This window comes from Camelus bactrianus, chromosome 14 (genome assembly GCF_048773025.1).
Source record: "Camelus bactrianus isolate YW-2024 breed Bactrian camel chromosome 14, ASM4877302v1, whole genome shotgun sequence".
Taxonomy (NCBI): Eukaryota; Metazoa; Chordata; class Mammalia; order Artiodactyla; family Camelidae; genus Camelus; species Camelus bactrianus.
Genome location: NC_133552.1, coordinates 602,951 through 617,601, shown reverse-complemented (window position 1 = coordinate 617,601; position 14,651 = coordinate 602,951). Strand labels below are relative to the sequence as shown.

General features: G+C 47.4%; 2 protein-coding genes across 5 annotated transcripts in view; one reads left to right on the top strand and one right to left on the bottom strand.

The window, feature by feature from the left end:
* The window catches only part of ZMYM2 (zinc finger MYM-type containing 2), a 70,900-nt gene extending 69,640 nt beyond the window's left edge, over positions 1-1,260 (bottom strand). Inside the window, exons 1-2 of one of the 4 annotated variants that reach the window (XM_074377860.1) lie at positions 1,132-1,260; positions 284-352 (exon numbers count right to left, since the gene is read on the bottom strand). In XM_074377860.1, coding sequence (XP_074233961.1) covers positions 284-352; positions 1,132-1,178 — 116 coding nt within the window. In that variant the 5' untranslated portion in view covers positions 1,179-1,260. The remainder of the gene's footprint in view (positions 1-283; positions 353-1,131) is intronic. The other 3 variants (XM_074377858.1, XM_074377857.1, XM_074377859.1) reach the window with 3 other exon arrangements.
* Positions 1,261-2,772: 1,512 nt separating this feature from the next.
* Positions 2,773-14,466, top strand: LOC105066330 (uncharacterized). Its single transcript, XM_074378652.1, has 5 exons — positions 2,773-2,839; positions 10,577-10,977; positions 11,490-11,755; positions 12,771-12,881; positions 13,937-14,466. Exons 1-5 carry the CDS (start codon positions 2,773-2,775, stop codon positions 13,977-13,979), a joined length of 888 nt encoding a protein of 295 aa, XP_074234753.1. The 3' UTR covers positions 13,980-14,466.
* The last annotated feature ends 185 nt before the right edge of the window (positions 14,467-14,651 follow it).

The window sequence follows — 14,651 nt, the reverse complement described above, 5'->3', positions numbered from 1 at the left end:
CCATATGCCCTCCTTCGCCCACCCCTCCCCGGTAACGTGAGCAGCTGCAGGGCCCGTCGTCTGGTTGCTGAGGCTGGAACTGCAGCAGGAGCGATGTCTGCAGCGGTGCAAACAGCGGTACCCACTCCCAGCTGCCTCACAGCCATCACCGGGCTGCGCCCGGGGGCAGCTGCCACCCCAGGGAGCTCCTCCCGCAAAGCGACGGAGACGCTGGTCCCCAGGCTGAGGCCCTACAACCTGACAACGTCCCCGAAGAGCAGCACATCAGGGGCCAAGGACTCACAATGGGGGTGTTTTCCTCCTCACTTTCTGCCCAAGATGTACCAGGTAGGGCTGAAGACGATTCCTGGTCCTGGGATAAGAGGAAAAATGAAAAATGGATCAAGAACATCTAACCAGGTGGGAGAACCAAGCCCTTTCCACCAAGAGGAGGTAGAGAAGGGAATAAGAGGTCAAGGAGGTTCGGCCCTTCGATTACTGCCCCCCCAGGCCGTGACCAACAACCCCCTCCTACGTAAAGTGGAGCAAGACGGCGTGAAATATTTATTTGGGACCAAACCCACGTGAAAGGCAAAACCTGGAGGGAGGAGGCGGAGGGCAGCAAGCTTTCTCCCGGAGGGAGAGGGGGAAGGGCGAGCGCAGCCTCGACGCCAGCGGGGAATCCTGTTCCCCCGAATAGGCCCACCCAGCGTCGACCCCGCCGCGCCAGGGCCCACTCGGGTTCGAGGGGAGGCTCGCGTCGCCGCCGGGCGGAAACCCCTTGCATTTGCCCCGAGCACTTGCCCGGGGGCCCGAGACCTGCCCCCCCGCAGTCGGCGACCGGCAGCGCTGCCTCCCCGTCCGCCATTAGAGACCCAGCCAAACAATACGTGCGGAGCCCGGACCGCGCGCGCGCTGGGCCAGGCGGCCGAGGAGGGGACCCGGCGCAGGGGGCCCGCGCCCTAGCCCCAAAACTTGGGGACCTCGCGCCGCGGCCAGGAGGGTGCGAGCGCCGCCGCGAGCGCCCATAGAGGCGCCCCTCCCCCACCCGCCCCACCCCCACCCGCGACCCCCGCCGCCGGCACCCGCCCCCGCCGGCCCCGCGCGACCCCCGCCGCCGCCGCCCGCCTCACCCGGCCCTCGCGGCCGCACCCGCACTCCCGCAGCCCGCGGGCCGCCCGCCAAGGCGCCTGGGACATGAGCGGAGCCGCAAGCAGCCCGAGGCCCCGACGCGGCAGCAGCGGCGACGGCGGCCGCGCCGCGGGGCGCTCGTCCTGGGTCGGTGGGAGGCTCCGGAGGCCGCCCTCACCCATCTCCGCCTCCCGGCGCCTCCGCCTCCGCCTCCGCCTCCGGAGGCTGCGCCGCTCCCGGCCACCCCCACTGTCGGCGGCCCTGAGCTGGAGAGACAGCGGGGACAAGCCTCACCCGGTTCTGGCTGCGGCTCCGCGGAACGAACCTCCCCGCCCCCGGCCCACCCCCCTTCGGCAACACGCGCAACTCCGCTCGGTCCAGTCCCGGCTTTAGCGCTGGTGAGGAGGCGGAGGCGGCGGCCGCAGCGGCGCGGCCCGGCCCGGCAGGCCCTGCCCACCGCGCCCTCACTGGCGGGCGGGGAGGGAGGGACGGCCGCTTCGGGTACGCCCATTGGCTGCGTCCGCCTTCCTTCAGGACCCCCCTCCAGGGGGTGGGCCCGGTCCCTGTCCGTCAGGCGCAGGCCACGCCCCCGAACCTCCATTCCACCCCCGCCACCGCCACCCCCACCCCCACCCCCACCCCAGCCCGTCAGGGTCGGGCCGCCGACTCCCGTGTCCGCCGCACCGGCCGCGGCTTGGCCCCTGGGGTTGGGGACTCTTGGGGCCACGAAGCCCGAGGGCCTGAGCCGGGCCGCCTCCCCCTGCCCTGGCCTAGGCGCCTGGCCGCCGCAGCGGCTGCGAGCGACGCCGCCCGAGGAGCGCCGCGGCCTCGATGTCCCCAACGCCCTCCCTGCCCAGTGTCTGGGAGCCCCGTGAGGGGCGGGCGGGCACGGCCGGCGGGGACGGGAGCGGAGGCCCGGAGGCCCGGAGGCCCGCAGGCGGGCGGCGGGGAGGGCCCGAGGGCTCCGAGGGCCAGCAGCGCTTCCCCTCACTCAGCCCCGTGGGGAGGCGTCCCCCACTCCCGTCATGGCTGCGGGAGGAGACGACGTCCTCCATTTTGTCGGGGCCGCGGGGGGACCTGGGGGCCCTTCCACCTCGTCCCGGGAAGCCCGGGCTGGGCCGCGCCGCCCGGCCGCGGGGACGGCGCCCGCCGCCGGCGCCCGCACCCCGGGACGGGCCGGCGCGACGGGGCCGGGGCCAGACGCCGCTCCCCGCCTCCGCCAGCCAAGATGGAGGCGGCTGCGGGCGCCCCGAGTCGGGCGCCCGCCTGTCGGAAGGGCTGGGCCGCCCCGCGCCGGGTCCGCCCCTCGGCGCGGCCGCCGCCTCCCGGCCTCCCCGGTCCACTGGGCGGACGGAGGTCCCGGGCCTGCCCTGCGGCGGGTGGGCCGGGCCAGGCCGGGCGAGCTCCGACCGCGGAGCCACCTCGGCCGCGGGCTCCTCTTTTGTTCGCCGTCTACACCTACGTCTCGGGCGCACGTCCCCCGGCGGTGCGGGGTCCGAGGGTTCACGTCAGGAGGCGAGCGCGGAGGCCCGGGCCTCGGCCTCGCCCTGGCGGCGGTCGGTGGGACTGCGGCCGGTGCGGTTGGGGAGTAATTGGGTAGAGGAGCTGGACCCCTATTTCACGATTATCTAAAACGACTGCCTACTAGTAAATAGACGGGTGATGTTACACTGTAAAGTTCAACAGGGTGATGAAGAACACGAAGCTTTTAATGAAGTTAATTACCCATGTAGGTCTCAGCAAAGACTGATTTTATAGACACCACTAACAGCGTACTTCACTACAAATGAAGACTCATTATGAATAAAAAAATCAAGTAATCCTTCTACGTAGGGCTAAGTGCAATAAATATACTGCTCTTTATTTCAATTGAAGGATATCCAACATGTGTTTCAACCCTCTTTCTCAAAATGGTATCACTTTTCGGCATTTTATTTAATAACTGTAAAACTTTTCGGTTTTCAATGAAATGTAAGAGTTTATATGTGTTACACAGTACTGTTTTACACTGACATTTTTGATGTCACTGCCTTCACAACAGAAACGTCCTCTATTACCAAAAGCAGAGCAACACTGTTATAACTCCGTGAAAACATACACTATCCTTTTCTGTTACCAGGTACCATTGCAATCGCTTCTGTTGACTGAGTTTATAGTGAGAAAGCTTAAGTAGAGATTCTTCCAAATAAGCTCTGTCATAGACTCAAATGATAGATTGGGTTGCTGCAGGCTGTTCAATTTGCAGAAGCTCTCTATACTGCTACTAATTATCTGACATTATCGCTGTTTTATAATTAATTAGCAACAAAAATAATAATTACTGTAATGTATAATATTCACATTTTGTATTCATTCAAATCCATTTGTCCATGAAAATGTTCACTGGGTTACCTACATAGTATCAGGTAGAATGTTAGTTGAGTTGACTTTCATTAACTTGCTTATACTGAGTGATGGTTGATAGCATACTACCTCAATCAAAAATCTTAATGGTGTTCTGCCATTGTGGAGAAAAGATAAAGTATTGAAAATTAAAATACGAGCCAATTGTGCAATTTTACGTAATAAACTGCTTGTATGGTGCTTATAGTGGCAGGAAATGTTCTGTGTTTGATGTGAATGATAGCTCATCCTATTGACAACTCTATGAAGAAGTTAGTAACTTGTTCTGCTTTTACAGAAGCAGAAATTGAGGCAAAGAAAGGTTAAGAAACTTACCGAAGGTCACACGGCTGCCTAGTGGTGGAGAGGGACTCACAGCCCTAGGACTCTTGGCTCCAGAGTCAACAACCTTAACCAACTCATCATGGTGCCTCTTCAGGATTCTCTTATCATAGTTCTTAAAATTTAACTCTTACACATATCATCTTAGAACATTTTAAACATAGCACAAAATAAATCTTCCAGAGCAGTGACTTATGAACTTTTTGTTGTCATGGAGGTATAGTTAATGTACAATATTATGTAAGTTTCAGGTGCACAACAAAGTGATTCACAATTTTTAAAGATTATATTCCAGTTATAGTTATTATGAAATATTGGCTATATTCCCTGTGCTGTACAATACATCCTTGTATCTTATTTATTTGATGCCTTGTAGTTTGTCTCTTAATCCCCTACTTCATCTTGCTCCTCCCCCTTCCCTCACCCCACTAATTCGTGCTCTTTATCTGTGAATCTGTTTCTCTTTCGTTATATTCACTAGTTTGTTTTATTTTTTAGATTCCATATGAGTATTAATGTGGTATTTGTCTTTCTCTGTCTGACTTTTTTCACTAAGCTGATACGTGCCAGGTCCATCCATTTTGTTACAAATGACAAGATTTCATGATTTTTATGGCTGAGTAGTATTCCATTGTGTGTGTATATACCTATATATCTCATATTCTTTATCGATAACATTCATCTATTGATGAACATTTAGGTTGCTTCCACATCTTGGATATTTTAAATAATGTTGCTATGAACATTGGGGTGTATTTATCTTTTCAAATTAATCTTTTCATTTCCTTTGGATATATACCCAGGAGTGGAATTGCTGGATCATATGATAGTTCTATTTTTCATTTTTTGAGGAACCTCCATAGTGTTTTCCATAGCAGCTACACCAGTTTACATTCCCACCAACAGCATACAAGTTTCCTTTTCTCCACATGATAGCCATTCTGGCAGGTGTGAAATGATAGCTCATTGTGGTTTTGATTTTTGTTTCTCTGATGGCTAGCAATGTTAAGCATCTTTTCATGTACCTGTTGGTCATCCATATGTCTTCTTTGGAAAAATGTCTATTCAGGGCATCTGCGCATTTTTTGATTGGGTTGTTTTGTTCTGATATTGAATTGTATGAGCTGTCTATATAGTTTGGATAATAACCCCATAACAGACATATCATTTGCAAATATTTTCTCCCATTCAGAAGGTTTTTCATTTTGTCAGTGGTTTCCTCTGCTGTGCAAAAGCTTTTAAGTTTAATTAGGTCCAATTTGTTTATTTTTGCTTCTGTTTTCTTTGCCTTAGGAGACAGATCCAAAAGACTATTGCTACTTTTATGTCAAAGACTGTTCTGATTATGTTTTCTTCTGGGAGTTTTATGGTTTCCATCTTACATTTAGGTCTTTAATCCATTTTGAGTTTATTTTGGGGGATGTGAGAAAATGTACTAATTTCATTCTTTAACATATAGCCATCCAGTTTTCCTAGCACCACTTATTGAAGAGAATGTCTTTTCTCCATTGTATATTCTTGCCTCCTTTGTCCTAGATTAATTGTTCATAGTGTGTGAGTTTATTTCTGGACTCTCTATTCTGTTCCACTGATCTATGTGTCTGTCTTTGTGCCAGTTCCATACTGTTTTGATTACAGTAGCTCTGTAGTATAGTCTGAAGTCAGGAAGTGTGATTCCTCCAGCTCTGTTCTTCTTTCTCAAGGTTATTTTGCCTATTTTGGGGTCTTTTGTGTTTCCATACAAATTTTTCTGATTCTGTGAAAAATGCCATTGGTATTTTGATAGGAATTGTATTGAATCTGTAGATTGCCTTGGGTAGTATGGCCATTTTAATGACATTAATTTTTCCAATCCACAAAAACAGTGTATTTTTCCATCTTGGTCATCTTCAACATCTTTCATCAGTGTCTTACAGTTTTTCAAATACAGGTCTTTTACCTCCTTAGGTAAGTATTCCTAGATAGTTTTTTCTTTTTTTTCTTTTTCTGATGTGATGGTAAATGGGACTGTTTCCTTAACTTCTCTTTCTGATAGTTCATTCATTATTGGTGTATAGAAATGCAACAGCTCTCTGTATATTAATCTTATATCCTGAAACTTTACCAAATTCATTGATGAACTCTAGCAGTTTTTAGCATCATCTTTAGGATTTTCTATGTATAGTATCATGTCATCTGCAAACAGTGACAGTTTTACTTCTTCCTTTCTGATGTGGATTCCTTTTATTTACTTTTCTTGTCTGATTGTTTTGGCTAAGGCTTATTAATTTTTTTTTACCATGACGATCACTAGAATTTAAATTATATATGGAGACCTAGTGCAAATCCACATTTACACATAATTACATAACTGAAGCAAAAGTTCCATAGAAGAATTATTTCACTTACTACCTTAGATAGATTTTAATATTTTCTATTCTAGTCTATTTAAATCTACTCTATATTGTTTTCTTCCTTTAAAAAAATTGGTTCCAGCACACCAAATTGATTATATGGCTTACAAACTGTGGTTTGAAAAACACTATTCTAGAGAAAGCAAAACAATAGATGATACTGAATACTGACAGTAATCCGGAATGAACTATAGGTTGAAAAACTCATTTTAAAATAGAGATTTAAGAATATGAATATGAATATATGTATCTATATGTATGACTGAAACATTATGCTGTACACCAGAAATTGACACATTATTCTAATATTTTATAAACAAGCATGCAAATAAAAAAAAATTTTAAATAGAGATTTAAGTTGCCATTCATCCTAAATATATGAAATACTTATTTCGTCCTAACAAAACGCTTTACATTTAATGAGAGTGAAATGCAGTTGATGAACAAGTCTCTGGACAAGCAGTGCGATGATCTGAAGTGCTGGCACCACCATTTGCGAGCTCTGCGGCCCCCGGCCTTCCTGAGCCTCTGTCTCTCTTTCAGTAAAATGAGGGAATTTTACCAAATATGGCCTTCAAGGAATGTCCACACCTCTCTTCACATGGTCTTCTCACCCCTTGGGATCCCAGTTCCTCCACCAGCCCTTCTCACTTTTCCAGATTTTTAATGAACATTGCCCTCCTTTCAGTCCCTGTGGCTTTTTTAAATTAAATAATGCAATATGTCTACCACTATGTTCTTAACAGAGAACGCCCCACCCTCCTCCTTACCTGGTTGGGGCTGGAGTGCAAGGGCTGGTCCTGTTTCTCATTTTATCTCTCAGGCAGCATTGCCCGGCCAGTGCCTTCTAAGCTTTAGAGGTCCTGCCAGGAAAATAGAAGGGAATTTTGAAAGAGAAAATTATGTTTGATGATTATGGAGGCCCTTTCCAGCAATGAGATTCTATGATTTTTATAAAATCATAAGCTGAAAATAATTATTTAAAATAACTTTAAGGGTCCCTTACATTATCAACTATTATTTTTTGAGTTTCTATACTAGATAGCTAGTCTCTAAGAGATTAAAACCTAAAATTAAGCAAGTCTAACAGTTTTGAAGTTAGCATACTTATTTTTTAAAACATTTTTCCTGCTTCTGTAGGTAATAAATACACTGAGACAAAAACAAAAAACAAACAACAACAACAAAACTTGGAAAACCTGAAAAGTGCAAAAGAAGAAAAATTACATATAATTCTAGCACCCAAAGATGACTCTTGTTAACATTTTTTTAACAGAACTTTTTTGTTTAGCAGTTTTAGATTCACAGCAAAATCAAGCAGAAAGTACAAAGAGTTCCCATGTTCCCCCTGCCCCCACACATGCAGAGCCTCCCCCATCAGCACGTTATCCACAAGATGGGACATCTGTTACAGTGGATGGCCGCACATTGACACAACATACTCACTCAAAGTCCATAGGTTACATGGGTTCACTCTTGGTGTGATACATTCTATGGGTCTTAACAAATGCATAATGACATGTATCCCCCATTATAGCATCATAAGGATAATTTTACTGCCCTAAAAATCCTCCGTGCCCCTCCTATTTCATTCCACAGCCCCATAACTCATGCCAATCATGGACCTTTTCACTGTGTCCATAGTCTTATATTTTCCAAAATGTCATATAGCTGGAACCATACAGTATACAGCCTTCTCAGACTAACTTCCTTCACTTAGCAGTAGGATTTCACATTCCTCCATGTCTTTTCTGGCTGGATAGCTCCCTTCTTTTTGGTGCTGAGTAATATCCCATTGTCTGGATGCACCACAGTTTACTTATGCATTCTCCCAATGAAACACATCTTGGTTGCCTCCAAGTTTTGGCAATTATGAATAAAGCTGCTATAAACATCCAAGTTCAGATTTTTGTGTGGACATGTTTTCCACCCATTTAAATAAATACCAAGGAGCATGGTTGATGGATCTTATGGTATGAGTATGTGTAGTTCTATAAGAAATGGCCAAACCGTCTTCAGAGCAGACTTTTGCATTTCCACTGGTAATGAATGAGGTTTCCTGTTTTCCACATCATCACCAGCATTTGGTGTGGTCAGTGTTTTGGATTTTCCCAATTCTAACCGGTGTGCAGTGGTATCTCACTGTCTTACACTGTTAACATTTTGACATACCAGTATTTTTCCGCAGGATGTTTTCAAAATATTTATATCACCCATAAGGACTATGTCTTGCTAATTTCTTTCTTATGTGGCATAGAAGTGAAGAAGAAATTCAGGAAAAAAAACTGATGACACCTAGAAGAATGAAACTGTCATTGAGAATAGGATTGTCATCTCCGTTTTGCTGTGGTCAGACAGGCAAAAAGATTTTAAGATAACATACATACAGTGAAGACTACTATGCAGCTACAAAAAGACTTGAGCTTTTCTTTCCCTCTGTACCTACTTATTTTTCACGTGTGATGTGATATAAAACAGTTTGTGGCAAATGCTTTTGAGAAACCATATCTATGCTGATAAGAAACTAATTTGGGATTCAATCATCATTCTTCAAATGTAATAAAGAAAAAAGAAGTGTAATAAAAGCTTGAGTCATCAAGCTTGATAAAACCAAAAAGTTTTAGTGGGGAGGGGATGGCTCAAGTGGTAGAGTACATGCTTAGCATGCATGAGGTCCTGAGGTCCTGGGTTCAATCCCCAGTACCTCCTCTAAAAATAAAGAAATAAACATAATTACCTCCTCCTCCAACAAAACCAAAAAGTTTTATCAACTAATGCTTAAGGATGGTAACAAAAATTAGTTATTGTTACTAGTATAGTGTGGAACTTTCAAGTTCTTTGGCATTCATTCATTCCACAAATATTAATTGAGTGTCTAAGTTATGCCAGATATTATGCTAAGTGCTAGGGATACAGCAGAGAATAAGACAGATGTAATCCCTACCCTCACTGGAAATACAGCCTAGACTAGACTAGAAAGACCAACAAACAGGGAATCCACGAAGACAGAAAGGAACAGAGCTTCTTTAAAGGAAATATCGACGGAGACCAATGATAATGATCATGGAAGACCTTTCAGAGCAAGAAACACGAGCATTGAGTCCTGCCACACGAGCAACCACCGGAATGACAGGGAGAACATTGTTCTAGACAGCAGGAAAAGCAAGAATTAAACCCATCCTAAAAATCAGATCACTAGGGTGGTGTGTACTCCATCAGAAGAATGACACCAGATGAGGACACAGCACGTGACAAGAGCAGTTCAAGCAGGATTTTGTAGGCCATGCTAAGGAGCGTGAATTTTATTCTAGTGCATGGAGAAGCCAGAAACAGGGGTTTTAAGCAAAAAAGTGATACAATACGATGTAAATGTTATGCAAATAACCCTGGCCACTTTGTGCAGAATGGCTAGAGAGCAGCCAGAGCAGAATTTGGGAAGCCGTTGAGTGGTCTGAGCAGGAACTGATGCTGGAAGCCTCAGTGATGGAGGCAGAGAAGGCTGGATTCAACGCTGGGTGGGTGTGGTGCGCAAAACACACACCCACTGTTGTTTCTAAGATTTAGAAGCTAGTTTAAAATTTAGACACAGAATTTGCTGATATTAAAGTATTAGCAAATCTGGGCAATTTTGTTCAAGAAAAGATGAGAAGATTCACAAAAAATAGAGGCTATCTATCAAGAAGGGCAGCACGTCTTGGCATGGGGAAGGTGTGGCTCAGTGGGAGTGTGTGCTCAGCATGCACAAAGCCCCAGCTTCAACCTCAACGCCTCCACCAAAGAAGCAAACAAACCTGACTACCTCCCTCCCCCCTCCAAGAAAAAATGTTTTAAAGGGCAGCTGATAGGAGGCATCCTAAATAGAATAATAAACTAAACCTAATTTGAATTGACTGAACTTTTCAAAGAAATAGAGTCTACGATTTTATAAATAAAACATTATTGAATGTTTTACTTATGAACACTTTTTTACCACTAACTTGGAAAAGCAGTTGTTAGGAACACATTAATGCTTCTGAATACGAATAAATGACTGTTATTTGTTACTAATGTCAAAGCTGTCCAAGTTTCATTTTTCTAATTTAATTATTTTCATGTAATACCACAATAGTTCTTTATAATATTAGCCGTAACCTTGAAGAGTTTTTTTCTGAAAGGTCTTGTGCCTTTCAGTTAACGTGGCTGTTCAGGTTTATACAATCCTCAAGCTGCCTATCTATATATACACGTGTGTGTGTATATATATATGTATGTATCTATATATGTATACATGTACCTGGGCAGTGGGCAGCTGGGAGTTGTGTGTGTGTGTGTGTGTGTGTGTAATTGCCAAGCCGCCCAGGTATGAAAAGCGCCCGGCCGCCCAGGTGCAGGAAGACCTCTGCGCGGACAGAGGAGCCCCGCCTCCAGTCGCCTCCCAGAAGGACCCCCGCGCCCCTGCCCCGAACGTGCAGCCCCACCCGCAGGCCCCGCGGCGGGCGGGCGCGCGCGGAGAGGTCCGGATGCCTCCGTCCGCGGAAGAGGGACCGAGGGGCCCCCGGGAGACACGGAGAAGGAGGAGACCCGCCACGCATACGGGGGCAGACGCAGGGGAGGCAGCAGGAGACCAGCGAGGCGGGCGCCCGGGACGGGGCCGGCCCTGCGGGGAAGCCGCGTCCCCGGGGCCGGCCAGCTGCCGCGGAAGGAGCCCGTTTCAGAAAGAGCCCGCGGGTGGTGGCCGGACTGGGCCGCGAGTCCGGGAAGCGGGTCCGAGGTCTGCGGGCCGGAGCCTCAGCCGCCGCGCGCTGGTGGGGAGGGGCTCGGCTTCCCGCGCCCCGGCTCTGCAGACCCTGGCCCGGAGGAAGCCGCCCCAGGGAAGGGAGCCCCCGGGGAAGGGAGTCCTCGGGAAGCGCCCCACTGCGCACGGTGCGGGGTCGAGTCTGCGCCCGGGAGGCGCTGCGCCCTATGCGGGGTGACGAGGTCCGCGCAGGGTCCGGGCTCCGGCCCGGGTGGTGACAGCGGCCGAACTCCCAGCAGCGCGGTGCGCGTGCGGGTGGTTTTAAGGGTCCCGGGGGAGGGCTGCGCGCTCCCCGGCGGGGAGACAGAGCCCGTGCGCTCCCACCCCCTCCCCCGTGTGCAGGATGCTCCCATCCCGCCCCAAAGCCGCCGCTCCCGGGCCCCGCCGCCCCGGGAGTGAGGGGCGCGAGGCCCCTCAGGACGGCGCATCCGGGTCCAGCCTGCCCCCGGAGAGAAGTGGAAGCGATGAGGGTGTTTTGCTGGCTCTAGGATCCTTCCCGGTCGGTTGTCTGGGGGTTTGGCCGCAGTCCTCTGGAACCAGTGGGAGTCTGGACGGAATTCTGCTCTAGACCAGCTCCAGGGCACGAGGAGGGGCGAAGACCTCGTCCGAGCCTCACTGAGGGCTGGAAACTTGACCTGGTACCTAAAGGTTGCATTTGGAATCGGCCTGGGGGCGAGCGGTCTGCTGTCTCAGCACCTCTTCTACAGCGACCACGACCACTCGGAGGATTGCGTCTTCTCCTGGGAGCCCTCCCGTACGTCCCACTGTGGACCACAGGACCCTCTGTCCCCTTCTGGGACTCTTCTCTTCTCCCCCTGCTTGGTGGCCACGGTAGGTCTCCTCTGCCCTGTGCTCTCTCCAGATGCTGTGAGCAAGGAATGCTGGCCAAGGAAGCAGAGGATGTGAAGGACAGAAGCAGGCTCCTGGGTCCACTTTCTTCCCCTGAGTCATCCCGGTCTTAGGGGCCTGCACAGCACCCCACCACTGAGAACCTGAGGCGCCTGCAGACCTGCGGGTCCCGCCCTCTGGCTGCCGGGTCATGCACTGTGTCGTCCTTGGTGCCACTTCCCCTGCTGCACACCTTTCCCGCTGTGGGTTGAGGGTTGGGGTCCCCAGCGACCACCACCCTACCCCGCCCTCACAGGGATGTGACTTTCTTCTTTCCTGGCTGTTTGTATTCAGACGAAGTGGTGTCAAATAAAACCACATCAGGGCCCTGGGTCGTTGATCTGAATGAAAAGTAAAATGAAATTTAATTTAATTTGAAATATTTTACCCCAAGAAAAGGGTAATTTTTTGATTGCTAAGTTACTGTCCCTGTACTTTAAAGGGTCCTTCTATATAGGCATCAAAAGAGATGTAGCAAAGAAAGATCTGAGTCTTCCAAGGCTTCCTAAACGATGTAAAATCCAAAGTTCTTTCTGTGGCCACAAGTACTTCGCAGTTTTCATAATTTTGCCTGCCAGTCCAGTGTCACCCACTTTGGTTCCTCTCCAACTGCCCACACTCCTGGCACCTGGACTCTACACACTCCCCCAATCATTCTGCACACTTCCAAGGGACCCTGCCTCTGTGCTGTTTCCTCAAACTAGTGAAAACTTGCCTTCCACTCAGATGAAAGGTGAACTATTTCATCTTTAAGTCAGAAAACTTCACACTTGGGTATATAACCCCTGGGGTTCACAGCCACTTCCCAAGGGGAACTAGGCAAGAAAAGTTTTAGAGTGATCTGTTTCCAGACCCTCAAATTCAACTGTACTCTTTCCTAGAATTGACCTGCCTGAGAATTCCATAGGCTCCAACTCTTCCTTCACACCCACCCTTCACTCAAATCAAAATGCAGGCATGACGCCCATCAAAGGACAACTGGAAATACTGGTGTAAGTTTTAATGGAAATGAACGACTCATGACTGGGTAGCAACTTTATTAAGTTCTTTATTTCCAACAAAATTGAAGGAAGACCCAATTAAGATGTCAGCTGATATGTCTTTAAAATAATTTTTTATAGTAGATGATGTTATGCGTTGAATTCTGTTCCCCCAAAATAATATGTTGAACTCCTAACCCCCAGTACCTTAAACGTGAGGTTTTTTGGAAATAGGGTCTTTTTAATAAAGTTAAAAAGAGGTCATGAGGGTGAGCCCTGATCCAGTAAGTCTGGTCTCTGTATCCAAAGGGGAAATTTGGACACTAAGGCAAGCACACACAGGAAAAAGACACCCTGAAGACGCACAGCAAGAAGACAACCATTTGACTGGATTGATGCCTTAAGAGGCAAAGAAACGTTCCCTAGAGCTCACAGAGAGCCTGGCTCAGCCAACAACTTGATTTCAGGCTTCTAGCCTCCAAAAGTGAGAAAAAAATCTGTTATTTTAAGCCACCCAGTTTGCAGTACTTTCTTATAGCAACCCCAGGAAACAAATACAGATTTCTCAGTAACTAATTCCCAAAGAGTTCAAAATAATTGAGAGACAGCATTCAAGCAAAACTCCTGCTTTAACCACTTTTCTCATCATGTACATCCCTGAAGCTGAAAAAGGAGAGAGGGAATCCATGAAAGAGGGGGAAATAGAATCTGGTCCATTCCAGCAAAAAATATTCATCTTAGGATTCATAAGCTATTTAAAAGTTACTTTCTATACCACTAAGTAAGATATTACTATAAAGTTCTACTTTTCATAAATTATGAATTGAAGTGTGTAATTCTTTGTGTTGGTTTAATCAATTAATTTGTTAACAATTAATTTGTGTTTCATTGATAAAAAATGTTTAGCGCTTGGCTTTATGGGCCTAGACATTTTTAAGTTAAAAATTTTAACTTATTTACATATTTTTGTTGCAGAGTAGTGTGGTAGGATGACTATTAGAGACTTTTGGGGGGAGGTAATTCGGTTTATTTATTTATTTTTAATTTTTATTTGTTTATTTTTTTAGGTGGAGCTACTGGGGATTGAACCCAGGACCTCATGCATGCTAAGTATGCGCTCTACCATTTGAACTATCCCTCCTCCTTTATTTAAATTTTTCAGGTGGATTTACTTATTTTAATTTTAGATGGATAGAAGACTTTTAAGTATAATAGTACAGCAGAGTAAGATTCTATGAGGGAAGTAGAAAGGACATGAAGTTCAAATGTGAAAAAGGAATCATGTAGAATTTCCTGCTACTGAAGAATTTCTATTTCATGTATTTTTTAAAAGAATGATGGTGATTGTCAAAACCATACAATATTTAGACACCATTGAATACATTAATAAAAGTGATTTAAGATTTTTATTTTTAAGGTATGTATTGTATTTGCACTACACAGGAACTATGTTAGCTGTCACTTTATACATGTAAATAGGTTTACAGTTCATCAAAATCTTCCTAGAAAGTATGTGAGCAAAAAAAGTTTGAAGACCATTGTTTGAAGGTCCAGTGGAAACACTGCTTCCTTTGTCCAGGCTCCCTGCCCTTTCTCTCTCCTCTTCCCCAGAACTGCTTCACGATTTGCTACAGCAAAGAGGATGCTGTAACGCAGGGGAAGGATCAGTGGTCTGCAGCTCTCTCCTTACTGCCGGCGGCGGGACAGGAGCGACGGGTGGTTTCTGTTTGTATGCCTGCAGGGCGTGACTATAGACGCAGAATATGTGGTGACTAATTTGTT